The sequence below is a fragment of the Marmota marmota genome, unplaced genomic scaffold (assembly GCF_001458135.2).
Source record: "Marmota marmota marmota unplaced genomic scaffold, marMar, whole genome shotgun sequence".
In the NCBI taxonomy this organism is placed as follows: domain Eukaryota; kingdom Metazoa; phylum Chordata; class Mammalia; order Rodentia; family Sciuridae; genus Marmota; species Marmota marmota.
In genome coordinates, this window is record NW_025999842.1 from 36283205 (window position 1) to 36311202 (window position 27998).

General features: G+C 37.3%; 1 protein-coding gene across 1 annotated transcript in view; it reads left to right on the forward strand.

The window, feature by feature from the left end:
- Slc35f1 (solute carrier family 35 member F1) overlaps positions 1 to 27998 on the forward strand; it is a 401203-nt gene that overhangs the window by 209537 nt on the left and 163668 nt on the right. Inside the window, exon 2 of the mRNA XM_015500686.2 lies at positions 20511 to 20686. Coding sequence (XP_015356172.1) covers positions 20511 to 20686 — 176 coding nt within the window. The remainder of the gene's footprint in view (positions 1 to 20510; positions 20687 to 27998) is intronic.

Sequence of the window (27998 nt, forward strand, 5' to 3'; positions counted from 1 at the left end):
ATATATATATATATATATATATATATATATATATATATATATATATATATATATATATATATATATATATATCTATCTCAAAGCCCTATTATTTCCTGAAACACAAGTAGAAAAATAAAGCACTTTCAGAAGAGATTAAATCTCTTTTCTCCTTCCCTAGCCCCCTAGCCCATATTACATTTTTATAGCCCTTTGAATCAGAAGAATATAAAAACTGTAAGTGTGAAGAATTAGAGTAAAATATATGACCAAAAAAGTAATGATATAAGCAAAGCAGTTCACACGTTTGATATGTTTGTGAACTTGAGTGTGGCATATGGACTAGTGATTGTGTACAGCTGTGGTTGTGATGAGAAGGACTCACTGTGATTAGGTTAAGTTTGGATTACATTTCTTTTGTGCTCACGTGTGACTATGTCATCTAGGACAAGTTACTAAGTTGCCTTGTATAAATCAATTTCCTCATCTTTAAAACAGGATCACAAAAATACCTACCTTATGGGTTTGTTGTACATTTAGTCCATGTAAAGTTCTTAGAGTGCTGGCATACATCAAGTGCTTGATAAATGTTAATTAAGATTATTGTTATTGTCACTATATGGTAAGAGCTTAAATCTCCAAAATGACTTAGTTTTCAATAAAGAATGATTGAATGGAGACATTTTATTGCCTCTCATTTTATGGCACATCTTAGATGCCCTAGGATATTTACCTATAGGGTATGATTTGAGCAGTATCTGGAAAATTCTATCCTCAAATATAACCTCCACTAATTTGTCAGGTTCCACCCTTTCAGCTACTTCTTGTTATTTGGTTTTGCCCTGCTCCCCTTGTCATCTTCTGAAATGCAAATCCAGTGTCTTATTACCTCAAGACCTCCTTGGCATTCACAGGGTTGCCAGGAGTTTCCTGAGTGGTTGAGACAACACAGGAACCCACACTGCTGCTTGAGGAATGCATGGGATGGGAATGGAAGGCTGGAAGGGGCTGTAGGAATGAAGATTTTGCTGCATTGGAGGGAAGAAGGAGATTGGCAGCCCTTTCCAAATGCTTCCCTGGATATTGCATCTGGACACAAAAATGCAATATCCAAGGAAGTGGATCTAAATATCTGGGAGAAACAGACACAGGAGAGATGTAGTTTATCTGAGAAAGAAGTCTGTGTTACGTTTGCAGTGTTTTCCTAGCTTCAGTCATCTGTATTCTGCCCAGGATTCAGGGGAAGGATCTGGTCCTCAGAACTCTGCAGGAAGAACCGTCTGAGGGCAAAGAAAACAGAGAAGACAGAAAAAAAAAATTAAAAAATGAAACCAGCTGCAGAAGTGTGGTTCCCAGTACTGTGAATGAGCACAAAACTGTTGCTTTGACATAGAAGGTTTTCTTCTCGAAATTTAGAAGCAGAATTATTTTTAGCTTCATATATATATATATATATATATATATGTAATTTCTTTCCACTAAACCTAGCTTTTATATGCATAAATGGCAACATTTCTGGCTAGAAAAAAAATTATACATTAAACAAGTTTGTAGAAAGGTTAATCTTACTGATAGAGTAAAAATAGGCCAATTTTTACTGCAAAGAAATATTTTAGTGTGCAGAATTACCAAAGTAAAAAAATTTTCTCTTGATTTTCATTTTGAAGTTAAATTTATAGAAAGCATCTTTTAACTTTCAAGTGGAAAGTTTTGATTCTTTTTTGTTCTCTTTTCTTATAATGCAGATATAGGACATTATATTGTCAATGATCAGTATAGATTTTTATAAAAATGTTTAAAAGTAGGTTCTTCAATTTGTTGACTCCTTGAGGTGGCCCTACCTACTCTGACCTCCCTTGTCAAAGTCTCTGTATTTAGAACTTTCAGACTGTGGGCTCGCTCCAATGCCAAGTCCAGTGACTGCCACAGGGTGGTTTTGTGGAAGAATCTCGTGCTCTGATTCCTGACAGCCTTACCTTTCTCTCTATCAGGAATCTTCCTGCTTAAGACCTGTCTCTTCTTTATACCTTTCTTTCCTGAGTGTCTCTGAGACCACCAAGATAGACTTACAGCTCCTTTTCTAGCTCCTATCTAGAAGATAAAACACATTTTTGAAAGTTCAAATCCAAAGAAGTCTGAAGTTAGGAAAGATTTATTAGCAAGAGGATACAAACAGCATGACCAGTAAAAGAAGAATCTGCCTGTGCAGGATAGGCCTCAATATTGTGTTCATAGGTGAACATTTTAAGGTGGGGGCTGGGACTTGGAGAAGAACACCTTGTATGACAGGCAAAGGTCTTGCTTCAAAGAAGAAAGTAGTGTGGCTGCATCTTACAGTCCATTACCTCATTACTTACTGTGAAATTCTTGTCTCTGACTTCAGAACACTTGCTTTTTTTCATTTGTCAAGTCTGGTAGAAACAGGGAATTGGAAATGCTGACTGCCTCCAACTCTGATTCAGCAATCTGGGGGCATAAGATCCAGAAGAAATATGTTGGTGCACAAATGAGCTGCTTACCATAGCAGGTAGTTGATGAAGGCTGGTGAATACTGCTGAGTCCCTGAATCACACTATGCAATAGATAAGAGTTTAATAAATACAACCTACAACTTGAAGGTGAATTTGAGGGAGAGGCCTAGACTGAGTTGACTTGATGTCCATCTGTGGTGGTCTCTGCTTTATACACGTGACCCTGTGAGGCAGGCTTACCTGGGATGTAGAGCTAAAGACTAGAAAGTCATGACACTGGAACCTCCAACATATTCACACCTGCCTGGTAGCTCAGAAATGAACTGTGCAATTTTAGAGGCTTGCTGTCACTTCCCTCCACAGTGTGTTTCCACTCCATCAGAGTCTGTGCTGCTGCTGCTGCTGCTGCTTCCTGCTCACCCATCTCCCCAGACCACCTCCTCCAAATTTCCTTTTTCATATTGTTGAACCCAGAACTAAAATTGGAGTGTTCACTACCTGTTCTCTCAAAGTGAGGAACAATTTGGAAAGCTTACTTTTCTTTTTTTTTTTAATTTTGAAACAGGGGTTATACAAAGGCTAAATCAATAGACAGAAGTCAGGTCGGTTGAGATCAAGAACAAGAATATTATCTCTCTGTGGGCTAATCAGTAAATATTGTCTTTACTGTGAACTATATTTCTGAAAGCAATGACACTCTGGTAAGCACAGTGAATACACACTGCCACATACCCCTGTCTTTAGTACACTCAGGACACACTAACTTTCCAGAGTCACTAAAACTCAAGATATCCAAATTTCAGTGCTGTATCTTAGTTACTAACTTCATAGCAAACAATTAATTAATAATTGATCCATTCTTCAAAGTCATTCTCCAGGTTTAAAGCTCTGTCAGCATTCTTTCCAAAACCCTATTCAAAAAAACTTCAATACTACTTGAACTTTGTGTTTCTATAAAGGAACATTATTTATGTTTATTTGTTTGTTTATTAAAGATGCACATGAAACAAAGGGAGTGGTGAGGCATAGTGACATTTCCACTGTTGGCCACCTGTGCTGGTGGCTCTGCGGGATCCTTCTTTTGCCTTGGCTGCTTTCCAAGCAATCTAACCTTGCAATTCCTAACACTCACTACAACTGCACATAGTGTACAAAATCCATGATCTCTCCATATTTCCCTCACCAGTTCCCCTCCAAATATTGTGACAGAGGGAGAAGAGTGCCAGGTGTTGACCACCTGTGTCACATAATTGGGGAGATGACTTCAATCAGGTTTTCCCCACAGGCTGAGGAGCCAGGTACTTACTTCTGCAGAGATTTGTGAAGGTTAGTTTTCTTGGTTGCTACTCCATATACAGGGCTCAGGGAAGACTAGGACATGTAAGATCAGAAACCCTTCGTTATTGCCATCATGTTCACTATGAGGCTTGACGTTGAACAGCATCATGTGAACAGTCTCATTTGGGCCTCCTCCCCATAATGCTCTACTAAGAGCACAAGTGCTTTCCCCCCACTGCCTGCCCCTTAGCTGCTGATGCTGTACTGTGAATTATCCCCCACCCCTCGTTTTTGGAATAAACTTCCCTAGTATTAGTAATGGTATTCACTTACCTTAGAGTATTTGTAAAGCATTCAAAAGGTTCTTCACTCTTGCCTTACACGTAATCTATGGTTACTAACTTTTTTACAGCACACTACTCTATATCTGTACCTCTTTCATCTTTGAAGAGATGTGGACACAGAATTGTCCCTGAAGTGCTGAAATACTTAACATAGATCATTTAAAAATACCTTCAGGTTTATTTAACTGTCTGTCTGGGATTTCTAGGTCTCTATGCTAACAGGCATGCCTCGATAAGAATAAACCTTTTTATTTCTTTTAGTTTCTAATTATATTAGAGTCAAATTACAGCACTTAAATTTTTGAAGGAATATTTGCCTTAATAGAGGATGGAGCTTTGTTTCTCCTTCATTAACACATGCTATGTTATAGATCTTAAGTGTCCTCCAAAGTCCATGTGGTGCACACTTGGTTGTTAGCATGGTGCTTTTTAGACTGGTAAAATCTTTGGTAGGTGGGGTCTGGCGGGAGGTCTTTAGGTCATTGGAGACATGCCCTCAAAGGGGATAATAGGACCCTAAAACCTTCTTTTTTCACTCCCCAGATGTGAGATAAGTGGTTTTGCTCTCCCACATGCTTCTACTATGATCTGCCTAACCACAGGCCCAAAGCAACAGGGCCAATTCATCATGGACTGCAACCTGTGAAATCACGATCCAAATAAACCTCTTCTATTTCTAAGTGGTTATCTCAGGTGTTTATTATAGTAACAAAAAGCTGACTAACAAAACCCATCTACTTCTACACCTCCTTTTTTTATTTTTAAGGGATCCCAAGATAGCCAGGTATGATAGCCCATGCTTATAATCTCATCTACTTGAGAGGCTGAGGTAGGAGGATCAAAAATTCAAGGCCATTCTTGACAAATTAGCAAGACCCTGTTTTAAAATAAAAAGGACTGAGGATGTAGCTCAGTGGAAGAGTGCCCCTGGCTCAATCCCCAGTACCACAAAAACAAATAAAAAATTCCAAAAGCAACTCATGTCGTGCTCTACCTCCAGTCATATGCTTTTAATAAATACCAAAAGGGAAAATGCTTGAACCAAAACTTTATTGCCAAACATGAAAAGACCAGTTAGTGAGAAAACTTGTCCCTCTCATCTCTCTCACTGATATTTCAGACAGCATTGGGAATGCACAGAAAACACTCTGTAAGAAAACATTTTATGAAATATGTATCACAGTAGATATTACATTTGTTCTTCAAAGGGCCTGATTTCTCACCTTCCTTGGATTAGCTATGGAACTGGAATACAAATTAGGCAATATCAATTCATTCATGGCTAGGCAACTTATGCAGACCCTTAACCCAGTCTCATTTGACTTTTTATGTTGTTGTTTTAGAAAAATGGGTAATTGTTATATGAGTAGCTCTGTTTTTCCAGATACAATTACATATGATACTTTACCTATTCCTCATCCATCTCTTATCACATCATGTAAATATCTCTTAGCTTTTTAAATCTTTCCTTTCTGCCTCTTCCCTACCCTCTCAAACTTTGCTCACTTCTACTCCAAGCAAAAGGAATTGTAGTCCTTGCTCATGATAAAATGCCAAGTATTTGCCAAAGGAGTGGAAAAAGAGGGGTTTTAGGGAAGTGAGATGCTTTAGTCATGAGTGACTTTTTGCTTAACCAAAATGGACATGAGGAGGGGAGGGGGGATAGTAGAGGATAGGAAAGACAGCAGAATACAACAGGCACTAGTATGTAAAAACGTGGATGTGTAACCAATGTGATTCTGCAATCTGTATATGGGGGAAAAATGGGAGTTCATAACCCACTTGAATCAAATGTATGAAATATGATATGTCAAGAGCTATGTAATGTTTTGAACAACTAATACAAAAAATAAATAAATTTTAAAAAAATGGACATGAACTTTTCCAAGAGTGGAAGAAATGGAGAACTTTTGTTTCACTAATTTTCACAAATAAATTAAATCCAACTCCAAGTTCTCTTGGTTCTTGATTAAGAAGAAATTCTAGAGAATTTCAGCCATTTGGCGAGACAGAGGGAAGCCCAATCCCCCCCGCCCAAATCCTCCCTCTAGACTCCTTCCAACCCAATCCATTCTTCTAGGACCAAATGACCCAGAGTCATATGTGGATCAAAACACACTAGAGTACGAGTATGCATATTTTGCAGGTCTGTACTGTCCCTGGAAGCCTGAAGCTTTGCAGGTTTTCCATGAGCCTCAGGCACAGGAATCTATGCAGGATAAGACAAATTTTGGGATAAGATTTCCCTGAATGGTTATCAAGCCATTCTGCCTACATGTCTGTAACCTCTCCTTCCCAGAGTTAGAATGAGAGGATGGTTCTGGGTGCCAATCACTTCCCTATCCCTGACCTAATCATCTCTGTGGGATTGCAGAAACAAATAGGAGGATGCTTGAGGAAACACTTGTTTTAGCCTCCTCTGTTGCCTTCTCAACAGAAAATATCCTGATGCCACGGAGCTCAAAACCATAGAGAAAAACTGTAGAGAGGAAAACTACATAACTAAATGCCTCAATAAATTATTTTACCATCAACATAAAGTATGACCTTTTCTCTTTTTAGCCAGTTTTTCAGAAGTTAATGTAACATCTATGTCATTCCAGAAAGAAATGACCCAAGGTCAGCCTGACCTCTTCACTCCAAGGGAATATATCAGCAAACGAGTCATTAAACAAAGCCCATTCTTTCTTTTTCACTTATAGAACTTCATTAAGTTTATCTGAAATGTGCTTGAAAAACAATCTAATTTATCTTGCTCCAAGTAATTTAATTAGAATTCAATTAAATTCAGCAGAATGCATACATCATTTTACATGTTGCACCTTGATTCATTTCATTTGCTATTTTTATTTTAAAGATGCAGTGGAGTTTTTTGACCCCCCACAGTGTTCTATCCAAAATCATCCACTTCATGAATAAACTAACTGGTCCTCAGGAGCACTAAGGGAAACAAAATGTGTATTCATCATTATGTATGTCACACACATCTAATTTGAATTTAATCTCTTGGGCAATGTGTGCACTGGTAAGATAGGTACTTCATATCAGTTCATTTTTATTTCCAATAAGGATATTTTTAGCCCCTCCCTTGTTTTCTCATCAGACACATGCACATAAATGGATGAGTAAAGGAAAAGAAATGATATTCAGATTCTATTCAAATAATTTTCAGTTGTGATGAAAATTTTAGGGTATCAGGGGAAGCAAGGATAGAATTTAAAACTCTTTTCTTTCGGGATAGTTCAAAATACTAAATTGTCTGGAAATTGCTTTTCTGTTAAGGAGTAGACATGCTGTACTGGAATGCAGTGGGTCTTGGTGAATATAATCTTAAAAGGTCCCATATCACGAGAGTACTGGGTAAGTGGAAGGATGTTGACCTCATTCATTTTCCAGGAAAACTTGAAACTATCTTTTGAGTGGTTGTTGACTTTGAGTTAGATTAATAAAGCAGAAATTTTCCAATGCTACATGCTTCTGTGATTTCAAATACAAAGGGGAATACCAGCATTTGGGGGGTACATTTTCTTAATCCCAAATTACTTGTGGCTATGGCGTTCACAAGTAGGAAGTGAGCCTGGTGCTCTTTGGGTTCACCATATACAGCTGCTGTCATGATGCCTCAGCATTGATCTTTGTAGCTGTCATGTTAAAGGAGCATTGGTAGTTCCAGGTGGAGGTGGGGAAGAGAAAGGTAGGTAGAAAATATACCTTTCAGGAGGGGAAAAACAAATGTTAAATTGAAGTGTTTACTTTTTAGCTACTTAATTTCCTCTTTAGTGGAACTTTAAAATATCAACGAGTCCATTCTCATTTTTTCATTTGAAAGACAAATTCCGAATATTCTCTTTGGTATTTTGCTACATACTTACTGGATGCCTTTTGTGCCCTTGGACACCTTGCAAACATCAATGTAGCCTTTACTGAGAGAGAGAGGTGAGATGGCTGCCATGTGTCCAAAATCTAAAATGTCCCAGATTTATAAATATTGAGTTAGGAGAAGAGGAAAAAGGGTGTTTCTTAGTTCAGGCTGTTATTAAAAAAAAAAAAAAGTACCATGAACCAGGGGACTATAAACAAAAGAAATTAGTTTTTCACAGTTCTGGAAGATGGAAATCTGAGATTGAGATACTAGCATGGTTAGATTTGTGAGGAGTTTTCTTCCTGGTTGCAGACTGTATCCTTATATGGCAGAGAAAGGCCAAGAGAGGTCTTGGGCACCCTGTATAAGACACATTCATGAGGACTCCACCCTTAACCCAGTTGTCTTCCAAAGGCCCTACTTCCTAATGACATCACATTGGGCAGGGGTAGGATTTCAACACATGAATTTGTGGGGGAACACACACATTCATTCTGTTGCAAGGTGATTTGTAAATGATTTCAGCTGGAAAATATTTGACTACTTTCCCCACCAGTCTACAGTATAAAAGAGCCACCATAAAAAGACAGACTAGACTGTAGCCATGATGAAAGTTTGGAAGGTACAGTGCCTTGTCCCATCCTATTCTGGGGGCTGGATTTCACTAAGTCAGGTATGTCAGAGCACATCTCTTTATGTTAATAGATTATTTCAGAATGAGCTCAAGTAGGAAAAAGGTGATCATGGAAGTGATCCCTCATTTTTTTTCTTCTTTGCTCTTAAAGTTATCAGTGGTTCCCTGACCTGAGGGTCTGGAACTGGTTTTCAGTTGTAACCATGCAGTTGCTTCTCCTGTAAGAATAAGTTAATCTCTGTTACACAGAACATGAATTTAATGGGAATGCTCATTCAGAATAAGCATCGCTATTGCACCCTTGGTTTGTAATCTGCCTGACATTTTTGTTTTCTCTAATGTTTACCACAAGGCTTAGTCTTAGTAGCTTTTTAAAAGTACTTAGAACATTTTATACTACATGTACCACCCTGAGTTATCTTTCAGTAGTCATCAGTGTAATTTCAGCATTTTCTGTTCTCCACCAGCTCCTTCCACCATCCGTCTTTAAACATCCTTAGACAGCCCGGCTCAGACACATTCTCTTCTGCTGGTCTTTTCTTCTGTTCTCTTCAGTCTTAAAGGCAGTTGAGGATCTTTTGGGATTCCCTTTCTTCCAGTTGCCTTTTCTTCTTTTCAACCCTGAAGTGGAATGGCATTAATAGAATTTTCTGTTGTTGTTAGAATGATCACTATAGTAAAATTTCAACAGATCAAATTTCTTCCCAGTCATTACCATATTTAATTATGGTAAATATCTAGTTTTTGTCCTTACAGGTGATCTTTTCCTATAGAATAAAATTTACACCCAAAGGACTTAAAATCAGCATACTATAGTAATGCAGCCACATCAATGTTCATAGCAGCTCAATTCACAATAGCTAAATTGTGGAACCAACCTTAATGCCCTTCCATAGATGAGTGGATAAAGAAACTGTGGCATAGATACACAATGGAATATTACTCAACATTAAAAGAGAATAAAATTATGGCATTTGCTGGTAAATGGATGGAGTTGGGGAATATCATGCTAAGCAAAGTAAGCCAATCCTGAAAACCAAAGGCTGAAGGTCCTCTCTGATAAGTGGAGGCTGATCCATAATGGGGATAGAGGAGGCATGGGAAAACTGAAGGGACTTTGACTGGGCAAAGGGGACAGAGTGTAGGATGGGTGAAGGGGGTCAGGAAAGATGGTGACATGAGATGGACATCATTACCATAGGTTACATGTATGACTGCACATATGGTCTGATGCTACGTAGTGTACAACCATAGAAATGTGAACTTGTGCTGCAATTATGTACAATGAATCAAAATGCATTCTGGTGGCATATATACCTAATTAAAATAAATTAATTAAAAATTTTTAAAAGAAATTTACATAGCCCATATTGCAAAAATTGGATTTTGATGTAATATTGAGATGTTTTCAAGGGCGTCTGTTAGATAAAATCAGTCCTTTATTGTCATGTCCTTGGAATAGGGCAATTGGAATCATCCTTTGATGCAAAGCAAGTAGGAAAAAAATGAGTCTACTTAGAGAATCCTTTTAGTGCTTGAAAGCAAAAGCCTGATATATTTGTCTTCTAAAATGGAGCATGGCTTTTCTACTTATTTATCCTAATTCCCTGCATGTTCTTCCAAATAAAAGGCATAATTGATGATCTCAGTTGATTATACATTTTTCAAACAGGTTTTAATTGTGTGTGGAGAAGTTCAGCACTCAGTGGAATCTAATTTTCTCTACTTCACATATACTACACATCATACATAAAAAAATGGTAAATATGTAATAAAATAATGAAATTTGACATGGGTTCTTTTTTTAAAAGAAAGTGAGTCACCAATCGACTTGATACTTTCTTTGTTTTTATTTATTCAATAGATTTCAAAGTTAAATGTTTATCATTTGGCCTCAGGGTCCACTAACATAATCCAAAATGCAAAGCTAAAAGCATTTCGTAATGAAAAATGTCAAAGTCATTTAAATGCACAAAGAAAGAAAATAGCATCACAGTCATCCTATAAAGGTCGCCACCTCTTCTCTGCTCTCCAAGAAGATGTTAGCAAGAGTGAGAACTGGAGTCAGAAGTTCCTATTTAAACCTAAACTCTGTTAGTTTTATAATAATCATGTCATGTAAAACTCCTTAAATATGCCTCATTTCATTTTTGCTTTCCTTCCTCAATTTCCAAAGGGCAAGAATCCTTTAAACTTTCCTAATGGGGAGATAATTTATTATTCAGTGAAGCAATAAACCTGAGGGTATATATGTGTGTGTATACACATACATTCACACAAACACACATATAGAGATAATAAATGTACACATATGTTTTCTTCTAAATGTATCACAGCACAATCTTATAGATTTAACTAATCAAAGGGTATTGGTACTTCCAAGTGTACTAAGTTATAAGAGCTCTTATTCTAAGTTTGCATTATAAATGAGATATTATAGGAGGCAGTTTATTTACACTGTCTTATTTAATCCTCATGACAGCCTTCTGAGATGTATGTTACTATCCCCAATTTATCAATGAGGAAAATGAGTCTCAGCAGCAGAGGCAGGATCTGAATGCAGATCTGTTCAGTTTCAAAATGTGCTCTCATCTTACTACACCATGCTGGTTCTTTGGACAAAGATGGCAAAGTTTCGTGCCTTTCAAGAAAATGATTAAAAAGCTTACCTTCATGTCAGTTGTCTCCAAAGTGGGAGTACACATTCCTAGGGGAATACAAGATGATGATCCTGTAGGATCTGAGAGTAAAGTACTATCATTGCTGTATATGTGAAAAGAAGAAACTATTTTACATGAGAAAATAAGAAGAAAGTAATTAGGTTTGGCTGAGTTTCAATATATCAATGACTGACGCAGTTATTTCGTTTCTAAGTTGGATGCCTGAATCTATCTTCTTTTTATTTTTTAAATGACTGTTTATTTTTTCTTTTTAAAATTTTCTTTTATTTCCTCTCTCCATTCTTTTTCTTTCTAATAACAGCTTTAATGAGATGCAATTCTTACCTTGCTGTACAATTGATTCATCTACTTAAAATATGCAATTTGGTAGTTTTGAGCATATTAGTATTTAGTATTAGTATTTATACAGACATGTACAACTCACACCATAGTAAATTTTAGAACATTTCCATCACCTTGAAAGGAATACTACATCTGTTAGCTATCATCCTGTAATAGCTATCCCACCCCCCAGCCTTAAGCCACCAGCCATCTACCTCCTATCTTTGTAGATTGGCCTGTTCTAAACATTTCATATTAAGGGGGTCATATGATATGTGTTCTTTTTGTGATTAGCTTCTATAAATGGCTGTCTCTTAAGGTAGAGAGATTCTTCAACACAAAGAGGATGTTCTGCTATCAGAAATAGCTCACATGGGCCTGGTTAAAAGGATTGGCAATTATGTTATTTCACCAAATAAACTTTATAATCAGAACAGTTGGCTTAAAAATGATTCCAAACAGAAGCTGAGAGCCAAAGATAATACTAAAATGTACCATTAGTAAATTATAAAAACAACAAATTGAACTGGGTATGGTAATGCATGCCTGTAATCCTAACAGCTTAGGAGGCCCAGGCAAAGGGATCACAAGTTCAAAGCCAGCCTCAGCAATTTAGGGAGGCCCTGAGCAACTTAGCAAGAACCTATCTTAAAATAAAACATTTTTTAAAAGGGCTGGGGATGTTGCTCAGTGGTTAAGTGCCTTTGGGTTAAAACCCTAGTACTAAAAACAAAACAAAAACAACAATAGCAAATTGGTCAATTGAAGCATTTCTAACATTTCTTAACTAATATGACTTTTCTTCATCGGTCACATTACAAAGTAAAACAAACAAATGTAAATTCTCATAATGTGTAACAAAAATATTAAGTAGGATTTGTGATTGCCAAAAGTCAACTGTAAACATGGTTTCACTTACATTTTTATTACAGATGGACTGCACTTCAAATATACAGTGTAGCTTAAAATGTTCCATAGTGTCAGCAAGAAATTTTAAAATAAACCACCCATAACATAAATGTAAATTCCAGTTTTGGGGTGTTATTTTATTATTTTAAAATTTTTCTATTCAGTGTGATGATAATTGTCTAATTAGCCTCAGTTAGTATTTCTTATGAATAAATCATCAATATCCTTATTCTGTTGGGGGAAAACTCCTCTTTTCTGTCACTGCAACGATGGTTATAATACACACACACACACACACACACACAAAGATGATAAACACATTCTTCTGTCAACAAATAACATTGAAAGATGCATAAAAAGCCATGCCAAAGACTGGAAATACTAGAACTCTGCTGCTTTGCAATGCTGGGGTACAAGCACAGATGTTTCAGCATCTCTGCCAGAGGTGATACATGATGGAGTTAGGGCAATTGGTGAGGAGTCTCACTTGCACAGAGAGATACCTGGTTTTTCAATCTTGCCTCTTATGAAACTTTTTTCATCATCATAAAATCATAATGAACTTTGGGACATGATAACTGGTGTTTACTTCATTCCCCTTACCCATAAATTCCAAAGAATAATGCCCAGTGAATTAAAATTCTACCTTGCTCTTTAAAATCCTCTGCCACTTACCTGTCCATATCCATCTCATCTATGATTTCTTACTTGATAACCAAGTCTGATTCCACATCTCTCTGCTGTGACACAACATAGCATTCCCTTCCCTGCAATGGTATGCCAACCTCTCACTGCCCAGCCACATCTCTACCATTAATTTAAAAAGAGACACCCAAAGCTGTGTTCTCCAAGAAACTGTTACAGATTTGCTTTGTTCAATTTTAGACTAAAATTGTCCCAATAACTTCTAGCAGCTTTATATAGATTTACTTGAATACATAGGTATTTTTACATTCTCTGTTTAGATGGTCTCACGTATTTATGTTCCCTGTCCCTCTGAGCTTCGTGGAGGTAGGGTATGCAATCTCTTCTCTTAAGCTGCACCCAGCAGGCCATGGCAAATGCTACTGAATGGCCTATTTCTCTGTGGGTAATCCTCAAACCCACAGAGTTACACATAATTTATAGACATTCCTGATAACCCAACTACCAAAGAATTGTTTCAAATACAGTTGAGATTGAAGATACAGATTTCAAGAATTGGCATGCACATATCAGTGTAATTATGGAGTGGAAGAAAATGTGAAGTTCACTATTTCCCCCAGAAAGCAGATGGAGACACATGCAGCTTTTATTAAGGGGTGCCGTTCTAGGGAGCAGGAGGGAGAAAAAGAAGGAGGGAGGGACAACACAAGGGCAGGGTATACCACTGAGAGCCTTCAGAGACAGGACCATCCTCAGGGAGCCTGAATAAATGACTATGTCAATACAGCTTGTCGAGGTGAGGAAGAACAAAGAATCCATTGCTCTGCTAGAGTTTCCTATTGTTCAAGTACAATAGTTCCCTTACACTTTCTGAATGCTCATGAATAGACACCAAGCAGGTCTCTGTGAGGTCTGGCCCTCAGCCTCAATGGGCAGTCCCCTGGGTAGAAGGTGCAAGGTATACATCATAGTCTGAGGCACAGGGCCACTAAGTTGTACCCACATAAAGGTTTCTATGCAGAGATGGTCATGACAGCCACCAATGAAACAGGAAGGAGTAAGTGGCCAGGGACCCTAGAGATAGGTGAGGCCAAAAAGATTTGGAGAGGAGCATGAGGGGTGTCATACACACACTCTCCCATCATAATATTCTCATCTTACATGAAGAACCCCACGTCTATGAAAGATACCAATCCTTGCGAGACACCTAAGATCATGGAGCTTAATTAGTGGAACTCACAGGGCCAGGGGCTTCCAATGCCTCATTCAGTGCCTTTTCATTCTTCTTTGCTACTTCTCTAGACATAAAACACAACCTCTGTGAGCATTTCTGATTCATCCCCTCTCACTGGAGTTCAAATATCTCCTACATATGTTACCTCCTAGACCCAGTGAAATGTTGTGTTCGAGACCATTTCCTTGTGGCTTGGTTTCAAGCAAAAGAAAATGGATGCCACAGTCAAAGAATAGATTCAATTCTGTGAATACCGCACCGAACCTGAGGGAAAGAAATCCCAGTTAGTGTTAAGCCTCTGGTGGTATGTATTTGCTTCTTACCTAATAATCTTCTTACATAGAAGTCTAATTAATGCTTGAATGCAATAAAACCTTTCAGCAAACAGCTTCTAGAAGTCAAGGGCCTAACTTCTGCAAACAAGAATCTTGTCAAAGAACATAGTACAGGACGTTTCTCCTGCATTCAAGTAGTATTGTTTTTCCCCTAGCAGTACACTTGGGTGTTCTTTGTGAATGCATATCTGAATTCAGTGCTGACTCAGATCTGACATGACTTGCCTAAGAATTGTTAACAGAATGAAGATGCCTCCAAAGATATGTTGATTTGCTCTACTTCAAGATGATAACATAACTTTTTTTCACTCTCGTGGCCAAGAATTACAGAGCAATATGATTATATAACACTACGTTGAAACGAATAGATTCTTATAACTAAGAGAAGAAAACAGGTATAATTTATGCTTTATTTCTAATCCTATTATTTTGAATATTTAATTTGTAACACGAGTTTTTTTCTCAAAATTGTAAAGTCTGTTTCTTTAACAGAACAAAGTGCTGGTGATAATGGTTATGTCAGTCTTTGTGAATATGAGCTCTATTATAACAGGTATTCAGCTTCCAGCAGCACTATTTTTCCTGAGACTCATGCATTTTTCATTGTCTAGGCCTTCTGAATTTAAAGTGGATAAGATATCCTTTTAAATGCATAAACAAAGAAGACAAAAATGTGTATCATAACCTCCTCTCCATTTCTGCTACTAAAATTATAGGAACTATGTATCTTACGTTAGAATGCATCTGGTGTGCTGTTCTATATACTACATGAATAACCAACAGCTTGCTGTGCAAAATTTCACCCTGCACCATATTTAGCATCATTTTTGCAAGATAGCACCTTACCAGTCTTGTTCAAAAAATGCACCAGAAAATAGCTTATTAATCTCAGTGTCTAACTGGCAGATGGAATACACTGAAAACAAGGTTGTTTTTGTCTTTCAATACTAGTAGTTTTTTCAAGATAAGATGAGCAGCCACCTTTCAAATCTCCCAAGACTTTGCCATTTTCATTTATTGATATGTTCAGTCTTAAATTCATCCATTCAATCACTCATTCTGTATTTATTGAGCATTTATTTCTTTTCTGTCTCACAGTTCTCAAAAGTCTTCGAATAGGGAAATGAATAAAACACATCTTTTTCTTCTTAAGAGTTCATGAGCTGTAATGTCTGGTGAGTGAGTGCAAGTAGATACAGAGAATAACAGATGAGGACACTGAACTCAGCCTTGGGGAATAGACAGTGGTCAACAGAGGCATTCTGGACAAGATGTATGAGGAGATAGGTAAGGGGATCACAGATCAACTGTAGTGGTTACCTAAGGGGAAAACCTGTTAGGAGGGATAGGATGAAAATAAATGTGCTAGAAAGATTGAGACACAGAAAAAAAAAGATTAGGGAGAACTCTATATCATATGGATATGCCCTGTGCTAGACAAAAGGACAAAAGAGAATTTGATGGGGCAAGATGGCAAGGCAGGGGGATAGCTGACAGAGGGTCAACATTTACATATTTAGGTTTATTATGTTTTTATACATTTACTGATATATTTTATTTTTATGACTCTAGTAACCAGTCTAGATGTGCAGGTTACATTAGGTATGATATCTAGCTCCCTTCAGTCAGGAAAGGACGTATGTACTAATCTGATAAAGGTTCCTTCTATCCTTTCCCGTTCTAAGTGTCATGTTCATTAGCATGACCGATGAAACCATAATTTGCATTCTCTCAATTCACACCAGCAGCAGCTAAATGAGGTGGCCACTAATTATAAGCAGAAATTGAAACTGAATACAGCAGATTTGCTGTTTTGTTTGGCAAAAGAAACAAGAATAGGCTTGTGTTGACCTATTGAAAGGGGCACATGACAGATATCTTGGGGGTGGGGGTGGCATTCATCAGAGCATCTGGCCAGCTTTCTTTATTTCTTTTTTTGTCTTTACCTTCTCCAAAATATTTCTGGAAATTATCCAGTTAGGTTAGCTTGAAGCTCTGTGCATTCTGTGAGAACAAAGAATTTTTTTGGCAGCATAATGACGGTATAACACAGTACAAAGATATAGAACCATATTACCTACTTCTCATCTAAACTTTTCACAGTGTGGTCAGTATAAGTAGAGTATAGCTCAGTGACCTCTCTGAGCATCATCTACTTGTCTATAAAATAGAATAATAATATCTGCCTTGCAAGATTTTTCTGAGTATGAAGTAATAAATAAATTTAACCCCAGGGTTTGGCATATAATAGGAACTTATTAAACATCAACTATTATTGTTATTTCACCTCCACTGGCCCACATTTTTTACTAAGTTATTTGGGAACCCTCTTACAAATTTTGGGATGTATCACTCCCCAAGGATAAGGATTGTGTCTAACTCATCTTCACATGTATAGCATATGGTATACAGAAGGCTATTTCTTAGTATGTTGGCACATCTACACAATTTAGACTAAAATTTTTCTCTTTCACATAAGTAATCTGTAATTCTCTCTGGCTTGGTTTTGTTCAGGAAAGGCTTAGGATACTGTCCAGGTTTTGAATACTATGGTTGTAATTTGAATTGCTGTAGAACTACCAGATCTACCGATCTAGCTATGGCCTTTGCCACTTCTCCCAAGGGAACATAGTCCAGCTGATTTTGCTCCAGGGGACATCAAGAACAACTCTCGTATATGCCAGCTCTCACTCAATCCATTTTCTCTTCCACTTAAGGATCTAGCTTATTAGGCGAATAATCAAGAGTAACTCAATAATTGTATAATCAAGTCTATTGTAAATTAATGTTTAAGTCATTTTAAACATTCTTGTGTCAACTATCATGAAGGCTATTATGTTTCATGGTAACTGGATTCTACTCCTTCAAAGAACTCTTTAAATTAAATTATTTGAATTCTTCAAAGTCAACACCTTTTATTTCTCAGCACTTCCTATCCACTTAATCACCTCTCACAATCTCTTCCATGAAAGTCTCTAGTCTCTTGGTCTCCATAACATCAGTATTACAAAGGTTGGCAGTTACTACCAGTCATCTCTTGCCAGTCCTCAATCTCTCTAATCGCCAAGCAACATTCAGTATGACAACTATTTTCTTCCACAAATGTCTGGCCCTTGGTTTTCTTAACATCAAGAACTACCCTGCCCTTCCAGCTACTTCTGACCCCAGTGATGCCGTTTTTCTTCCACTTTGCCCAACGCTACTCTTGGAATCTCCCAAGGGTTTTCCCAGTGTCATCTTATTTTCTCTGGTTCTCTGTTCTTTGATGATACTCTCCATTTTTAGTACTTTAGCTATCACTTCCGTAAATATAACATGTGCATATTATCTCTTGAATGACTTCTCTATCCAACCATGATCCCATGTTTCTTATACTGCTGGATCATTTGGAAGATCATCTGGCAGCTCAGAATCAACATACCTAAAATATTTATTGTCTTTCCACTAAAACCAATACCTTATCATGATTTTTGTCAGTGGATATTTTATTTCTCTCAGTCTTAAGAAACTTTGAGTTGATTCTCTCTACCTTTTTTTAATCACCCTTTCTGTAAACTGTTCAGTGTTGCCTACACCTATCTCGGCACTGTCTTTGAATCCTTCCATTTTCTACTTCCTCTGAACCAACCGGATTGCCTGTCAATAGATATGTTGAAGAACATTGTATAAGAATCACAGTCTGGCAAAGGCAAGAGAAATGTAAAAGCAGTAATTACAATGCAATGAGATAGAACTGATAAAGGAGATGCCTACCAGGGGAGCAGAAAAGTCTTCTCATAGATGGTGACAGATGAGCCAAGTCCTGAAAAGTTGAATAGGTGTCAGACTGGCAAAAGCAAAATGAATATTCTGGAAATAATAACGTATGCAAAAGAATACAGCCAAAGAAGACCATGACTCGTTGAAGTGCAAATAGCTCCCAATGTCTGGAACTCTGGCTTCATGGAAGAATCATATGGGGTAAAGGCAGAAAGAGGCAAAGCTCCCAAAGGTAGTTGAAACAGAGGAGAAGATTTAGAACACCGTTTCAGTTACCTGTTGCTGTATAACTATTGTAAAACTCTATGCCATAAAATAACAATTATGCTTTCTTAAAATCCTCCAACTGAGCAGCAATCTCTGGGGATGGTTCATCTCTGTGGCCTGTAGCACAGGATGGCTTGACTTGACTGGAGCAGGAAGATCCCTGATCCTCATTCCTAATGTTCTTTACATCAACTGAGGCAGCCATACTAACTGGGCTTCTCTTATATTTCCCTGTGGTCTCTCAGTCTTCAATAGTTACTCAGACTTCTTTATTTGGAAGCTAATTCCAAAGAAGGGAAAACATGGAAACTGCAGAGCTTCTTAATTCTTAGGCTTAGAAGTCACATGGCATTCTTCCCTTATGCTCTATTGTCAAAGCAAGTCATAAGACCCATTTGGTTTCCCAAAAAGGAGAAATTTTGGAAGGAGCAGCATGAATACAAAGGGCAGTTGGCAGCTGTCTTTGCAGATCGTGTACGATAGGCCCTGTGGAACACTGCATTCTATAGAGAATTGTAGGATTTAAAGCTACAGACGGGTATTTGAAATATGTTTAAAACCATGTCTTTAACCCATTTATGGAATTTGAATTTAGGGGTCAAGGGTCAGTACCTGGAAATAAATTCGCCTCAGAAAAGTGTCCTCTAAGGTCCATGGACCTTGCCATAATTTTTACTCTCTATGGAAGCAAATGGAATGAACAAAGTATGATTGATGCTTTTCTGTTTTAAATCAAAATAAAATCAAAGTACTGCTCAGGACTCTGTGTTCTTCCTCCCAGAAAAAAATGGATTTATATCCTCCATGAGGGAAAAAATTTAAAAACCACCGATCTTCTGCCTAAGGCCATTTTGTTTAGAAATACTAGTGCTTGCTTATTTTATATTTCTGTTTGTACAAATACACCAGGAAATTCAGATGAAACTTTCAGTGAGGACAGAAGTCTGCTTTGTATTTCCAGGGAGTTTTCTTCTGTTGAAGAATGCATGTGTATGTCATCAGAAAGCTTGGGTGGGCATTTCATTTCCATGCAAAGTGAACACTTTGACTGTTGCCTGTCATCTCCACTATAGTGGTCCACAGGGGCAGAGCCTATGAAAAAGGCACAGAAAATATTTGCATAATTTGAAAGGTTTTATTATACCACTATGGTGTTGAATTTCCTTCAGGAATAACAGTTTTAATAGAAAGGCAATTGCGATGTGAGCAGAGAGGAGCAGAGGCCTACTGTGTGTTAAAGCTTCCTAGAGAAAATTAAGATCCAAAGTTTAGGAATGAACTGGAGATGGTCCTTCTGGAATTTTAGGGATTCATATAGCTGTTTCACCTAAGTGTTCTGGATCCAGAACCTTGATCTATAAAGGAAAATGGTGTATGAATCTGAGGATGGAGCTGGACTGCGTTCACTCCTGGTCAATGTTGAGGTTCTTTCTCAGTGTCACTAAACACTATGGAGGGCATCAAAATATGATGTTCATTTTTCTCTATAGTTGCCAGAGTGCAGTGGCTAGAATCTAGATTCCTGTGAGGAGATTTGATCTCATATCTGATTTTGCCATTTCCTATTTACATGACTATGAACAAATTCGTTAGTCGATTTAAGCTTTGGTTTCCACTGCTATAAAATCTCAATGATAATTGTACCTTCCTCATAGGATTGGTGTCAAGGATTAAAAGAATTAAGATTTATTGCCCTTAACCCAGTTTATGGTATGAATAACCAATAAATTTTAACTGCTATTAACAGCAACAAACTTCTTGCTGATTTTGCTGTGTTTATCTCTTTCTCAGGGAGATGTTAATCTCCGTGGCTCTGGGTCAAGTGTTATCTCTTCTTGTTTGTGGAATTGGCCTGACCAGCAAGTACCTGTCAGAAGATTTCCATGCTAATACACCAGTCTTCCAGAGTTTCCTCAATTACATCCTTCTCTTCTTGGTCTATACCACCACCCTAGCTGTCAGACAAGGTAAGCTCCCTATATCTCCAGGAATATACTTTTGCATCTACCTAGAAGAATGTGAGCCATGGCTGAATAACTTTTAGTCACCTAAGGCATCAATAAGACAATTCAAAAACTCTAAATCTCACTTTTCTATTTTTCAGTAATACTGCAAGCAAAATGAATGAATAAATCACAAAGAAGCATAGTTTGTGTGAATTCAGCAAGAAGTAGCAAATGCAGTATAGGCAGAAATGTATAGTTGCTCACTATTTGAATTCCTGTTAACATTCCTTATGCTTTAGTGTTTCTCTAGAATCAGAATCAGGCCCCACTCAGATTCCCTAAATAATGCTAATCCTGAGATAGACAAGAGCAATTCAGACAAATAAATGTTCTTTTGGAAAGTGACATAAGAAAGATATAAATAATAAACACAAACAACTCTAGTAATAACACAGGGGAGGATAAAGAAGAGAAAGCTACCACGAATGGTCAGGCAAGTTGGTAAATTATTTTACACTAAAAATAATTAAAGTAATAAAACAAGTCTTCTAAGAATCAATGCAAGAAAAAATGTTTTTTTTAAAGAAACCATTGCAAGAAAAAAAGAGCAGTTGTATTGAAAATCCTGAAGTATGTCCTCCCCCAAGTAATAACCATTAACTATGAAATATGCATAGAAAAGTAATCATTAATAGGTTTAAAAATAATTAAATACATTAGGACACATGTATAACTGTATACATCAGTTCTAATAGTGTTTCTGAAACTTTTGTAGAAACTATTTTTCAGTATTTAATTTCTACATTTATTTGGATTTTTATCTATAATAATATTGCTTAGTTATAATTTTTTGGCTAGTACTTGGTTTTATCTTAGAGAAAGAATAATAATGAACAAGCTGATACTGAATTAATTTTGGATTTGTTTGAAGTATTAGAGAAGCTAATTTCACTTGCTTCTCAAAAATTAGTGTTTTCAGTGTTTGTTTTTTAAAAATTTACCATCAGTAGACATAATTAGCTTAAGAACAAAGTGTCAGCTAAAACCTCAGCTTACCAAAGTTATAGACATTGAATCTCAGCTGTTTCCTCAGCATGTTGGAAGCTAATAATTTTGAATGTTACAAATGCAATGTCTAACAGTTATCCCTGCTGTTTTGCAAGTGGTGCTTCAAATCAGGAAAGGGCTCCAATAAGTAAGGATATGGGGGAGGCATATAATTAGCAATGCATGTCTGAGAGACTGTGGGAATGTGTAACTTGGCCATATCAAGATGAGAGGACTAAGAGCTAAGAGTTGAATGTTAAAATCACTTGATGCAAACTTGAATCAATATTAAAAGAATCTACTAATTATTTAGCCCATTGCAAGGAGTATAATTTAGAAGAATAAGACTAAACGAAGAACAATTTTGCAATACTCTAATATTGAAAAAGGAAATTTCCATGAGAGTGGTGAATGCATCTTCTTTAATGATTTGAGAACTAAACAGTAGGGACTATCAGAGGTGGTGATGGTAGCTTTGGGTTCTCATCCATCTTACTTTTCAGGAGCCCAGAGACTTAACAAGAACCTGCTCCAGGGGGAAAAAAAAATTAATCATTCTAAAAACCAGAAAGAATATATTCAGCAGTTACAGGTAGAAACCAGAAGACATTAGAAAACTAAATGTAGAAAAAAAAACCCCAAAGTTATATTATCATAATCTACATAATGTGCTAGCCACTCTGTGTGGGTAATCCCTTTTTATTCTTTCAGTATGAGAAATAAGTATTATTATCCAAAATTTTACAAATGAGAAAGCCAAAGCTTTGATGGCACAGGATTCTGCTCAAGCATATGGTTTAGGAAGTAGTAGAGGCACATCGTGGGCCTGGCTTGTGAAGCTGTGGGACTGCAGGGCCCACGCTGCCTCCCCATGTGAGGTTCAGGGGAGGACGCAGGAGAGATGGGAGATTTTTCTGAACAAAGATAGAGGTGAGTTTGTTCCTTCATTTGTTTGTTTGCTGAATTTCAAAACCTTTGAACAAGAAACCAGCCCTGGGGTGTAAGATCTAGTGAGGCACAGCAATGAAGCCAGGAGGAAGTCATAGATCATATGGGGAAAGGGTTGGCTCAAATAGGAAGAGGGACAAATGGAAAGAGACCAAAGACTTGGGGCATCTAGGTGCCTGGAGGCTCTTTGGAAAGGAAGGCTGAAGAGGACCTAGGGAAATTCTGGCTGAAATTCCTCAGGATGGAAATCAATTTCTAGAATGCCCTCTCTGGAGATTTTTACTATTGCCTCATTATCACTAAATTTGCTGGTATGTCTTTATTTGTGTGTTTACTTGGAGTGTTTACTTGTTTTAAGCTTCATCTTTAGAGTTTTAATAGGCTGGCATTAAGCTAACATCTGGAAATCAACAGAGTAATTACATTAATTTTGTCTAGGCTGGTTCAGTGCTATGTTCTAGAGACATAACATCTTTTCATTCAGGCACCTCAAGATTTGGGAAGGAATGAAACACAGACAAGAGGCCAGGAAGTCCTGTGTGTATGAGAGAGGATCTCTCATAGTCAGTTTCTCCTCTTTTCCCAGTGTTGCTCAAGGGCTGAGGGTTAAGTCTGAGCAAGGTGCTGGTCTTTCTAGCTTTCCAAGCACATACCAGCTTCTCTGCTGGGTCCCCATAGCAGCTTGATAAGACCTTAGGCCCATAACAGCTGGAAGTTAGACTTATGAATATGTTTTTTTAAACAAATCTTCTATCATGTTAATCATACAGCTTCTAAAAATGTGTGATTATCACATTTGAACACAATGTAGTAAATGCAGGAAGTTCTTCAAGAGCAGTAGGGTAATGTTACTATGAAAACCCTGCCACAGATTGACTTCAACGTCAAGCTGAATTGTCCCCATCATTTTTGCTGGGGACCAATGGTGAAATGACAGAGGCAACAGCTTCCAGTATGAGTTCTGGTATGAAGTTGAGTTTTGAACTTACTCTTGATTATTAATTAATTCTTACAGAAATTTGGGTACTATCCCTTCTTCAAAAAAAAAAAAAACTCTATTGAGTAAATTTTAAGTCTAGCCTTATTCATAATTGGAATTAGGGTTTCTTTCAGAAGGTTCTGAAAAATTTTTTTAAAAAGCTTACTATATATAATGAAGACCTTTAAAATATAACTCTGTAGAAAGAACTATACTTCAAAAATGTAGTTCCACTGACAGTGTGTATAGTTTGAGAATTTCGGTAAAATTTAGATTACTTGTACTTTAATAGCTTGATTGTAACCATACTGGGAAATTATTTGGGAAATGAAAATGAATCTTTAAAGAAATGTCAGAAATTCAGATAATTCATGCAGTATATCCAAAATAGGGCTCAGGATTATGGTTTTAAAAGTATAGTAGGCTTCCAAAAACTCCTATGATAAAAATTCAAGTGTTTTTTAGAACTCAATTTCAGCAGTTCTTCAGTAAAATATATAGTCAATAATTCAACTTCCTTTTCTTCTACTATCATTTTTCTATGTCTTTGTCTCTAATTTAAGGAGGTAAAAGGCAGGAAGCCAAGGGTAAAAAGAAAACACTTTCTGGCCTTGTTCTCTGCCTCAAGTCATAGTGGCAAGGAGAAAAATGAATATGAGGAGTGAATAGAATCAGAAGTGTCTGCCACTTTTTAATGTGCACACCCTGGAAATGAAATAAAATGTTGCCACCATTGAACATCATTAGAGCACTAACGATCTCAATATTTCAGGTTCTATAAGTTTTGCTTTTTCATTGAAAGGTATTTTTATAAGTCCTCCCAATTTTGAATACAAACAAACTGCCAGTTAAAAGCAATTTGACGAGCACTGCATGTATCTTGCTTTCCAGTAAATTCTTGAAACATAAACATTATTCAATCTATTTATTCAATCATTTATATATTTTTCTGTCAGTATAAAAATGAAATGAGTCTTTAATAGTACCAATAGAGCACTCATAAAAATATCACCATATAGAATCTTTTTTTTTCCCCAAAGAAAGAATGCCAAAAAGTGAACTTTATGTGATGTCGCCCACTGCCCGCACAGGCAATAGAAATGTGGTTCCCCTCAGTGGAATGGGCTGGCTGAGAAAAGCTAAAAAAAAAAAAAAAAGAAGAAGAAGAAGAAGAAGAATGTTGGAAAAACCACAGAACACAAAAAGTAGTTTCAAAAGTGGGGGCAGGATGAGCAAGCCAATCAGACAGATGGAGCTTCTATACTCTAGCAAAATGGAGCCCACGCTTGCTTTATTTATATCAGGGGACATCAAATACAGGGATAAGGTTTCAAGGGCAGAATCTTGCTTCCTGGTATCTTGCAGTCAACAGGTTGATTGACATCTTGACAGGCTACACCCATCTCAGGTGCTGTGTGGGATCTCTGTGAAGGGGAAGTTCACCTGCATTAGGTGATCAGTCCTTGTGGGGGTGCCATAGGAGGTTCCCAGTGCCAGACTTATCCCCTCATTAGGCTGCTATGCACCACATAGTTCTCACACACAACCCACAGAAGGCTCGTGACGATGTGAGAAATGTTTTTGTTTTGAATATTACATTTTAGAAGGTAGGAACCCTAGAGGTCTAAGTCCCAATTTCAGTTCTAAGAGACTGGAGAAATGAGGTCAGTTAGGTATTGCAAGTATTCACTCTCTCCCAGAACCATCTACCCACCATATTTCATTCTCCACCTGGACCACTCAAGTGGGGTAAAAGAAATAAGAGATATATATGAACCTGACAGCTTTATCTACACGTGACAGCTGAATGCAACTCTTAACCAATGGTCTGGTCCTTAGCAATTAAAATAAATATTCATCTCATAACTTGTGCCAAAAGAAAAAAAATTGGGGGGGTTGTTTTGTTTGTTTGGAGTTTTTGTAGGGTGATGGGGATAATAGCTTGGGTAAGCACTGACCAGAAAGCAATTTTTGCCTCTTCCAACCCAGGACAGGAGGGTTCTTATTTTCTTTCTAGAAACACTGTACTTTTTATAACTACAGACTAAATTCTCAATTACCAGCATTGCAAGATTTAAAATATGGATGCAATTTAAAAAAATGGAACTTGATATGAAATAAAATGAGCCTCTCCAAGAGCAAAAACAGTCTGGAAGAGTAAGTATCTGGAAGAGTAGGTATTTCCCAATGTCAGACCCTAGAGTCACCTAAAGATCTCCCTCCTCAGTTCTGAGAAAACTCTGAGCATCTTTTCCCCAGCCTTTGTTGATGTTTCAGTCAGCTTTTTCACTGCTGTGACTAGAAGACCTGACAAGATCAGTTTCAGAGGAGGAAAAGTTTATTTGGAGGCTCGCCATTTCAGAGGTCTCAGTTCACACACAGCTGGGACTTCATATCTTGAGACTCAGGGTGAGGAAGAATATCATGGTGGAGGAGTGTGGAAGAGGGAAGTGGTTCACATGATGATCAGAAAGCAAAGAGACTAAGCTCAGCTCACCAAATATATATCCCAAAGGCATGTCCCCAGTGACCTGCCTCTTCCAGCCATATCCTATCTGCCTTTGGTTACCAATCAGTTAATCCCTACTAGGGGATTAATTCACTGATTAGGTTAAGGATCTCATAATCCAATAATTTCTCCTCTAAACTTTCTTACATGAACTTTTTGGGGACATCTCACATTCAAACCAAAACAGTTGGAATTTTCTCTTTTTTTTGACAGTATTGGGGATTGAACCCATGGCCTGAAATTTTCTTTAATGTTTACCATAGACAATCAAAAACATAGACTAGAATTGTGAAACAAAGCCAGAATCTAGGGTTTTCTCAGAGCAGAAGCCTGAAATTTGTTCTTATACAGCTCACTTCCTAATTCTCTGGATAATCTTGACTGAATCACTGAAAAGAAAGACTGTTAGTGGTTGATAGAATAAGAAAGCACTTGGCAAATGTAAATACAGAATTATAACTCCCTTGGGAGTCGTGGGGGAAATACTACTGTTACTTACCTAAGTCTGGTGAGATGATATTCATTGGAGCCTCTTAAAAAGTCTCTCTTGCGGGAAATTACTTGGCAACCTTCTTATTTCTTCTCAGGTCACATTTATTTTTATTTCTTAAGTATGATTGGAGAGTTTTAGGCCACACAGTATGGAAAGATTGTACCTCAGGGATTTCTGAGATGAATCCTGGTAGATGTTCTGTGGGAATTATGCTTGTGGGGAAGAACAGGTTTGGGACTAGAGTGTCAAACACATTATACTGGGAAATTGGTAGAGAAAAATCACAAGAGAGAATCAGAATCCATATCTAACAAAGCTGTCTGCCAACATATATAACAACTGAGACTCTTGTATATTGTTGGTGGGAATACCAAATGGTAACACTTCTTTGGAAAATGGCTTAGCATTTGTTTGTCAAGTTAAACATACTCTTGTTGTGTGATGCAACAGTTGCATTCTTCCAAGAGAGATGAAAACAATGTCCACACAGAGAACTGGGTGGTAATGCTGGTAACGCCTACTACTACTTTATTCATAATTGCCTCAAACTGTAGACAACCCCAGTGACCATTAACTTGTGAAAAAATCAAGAAAAAGTGGCAAATTCACAAAATGAATTACCACTCTCCAATAAAAAGTAATATACTACTGACATATGCAACAATATGGACTGTTTTTGAAGCATTAAACTAAGTGCAAGGAGACAGATAATCAGAACTTACATGCAATGTAATTGCATACTGCACAGTTACATGATACTCTGGAAAAGGCAAAACCATAAGGACAGAAAAATAGACCAGTAGTTGCCAGAGCCTAGGGGTGGTGAGAAGCTGCAATGGGAGCATCAAAGGAACTTTAGAAGCAATGTCGATGTTCTATATATCTCAATTACTATGGAGGATACATGACTATATACATTTGTCAAGAGTCTTAAACTATATACTTAAAGATGGTGGATTTTATCATGTCTGAATTATATTTAAATACATCTTCCCAAAGGGAAAAAAGAGGAAATTAATGGGCTGTCTACTCTAACTTTGTGGTTAGCTTGATGGAATAAATATATTGTTGGGGCACAGCTTCTAATATGTAGCTATTTTTTTCAGTCATTTCCCATATATTAAGAAATGTCATTTGAAGCGTCTGCCTTCATTGTGGCACCTTTTTAGACTAGAAGAATGAGTATAGTTTCCTCCCCAAATGTATCTACTCCAAAGGACTTGCTAGTGTTACATGATTCATCAAGCTCATGATTCATCCAACAATGCAAAACATACACATTCCATCTCTTCCATATGCAGAGAGTGCTTAAAGGGAAATCTGCACCAAATCAAACCTTCTATAGTCTTAATCAAAC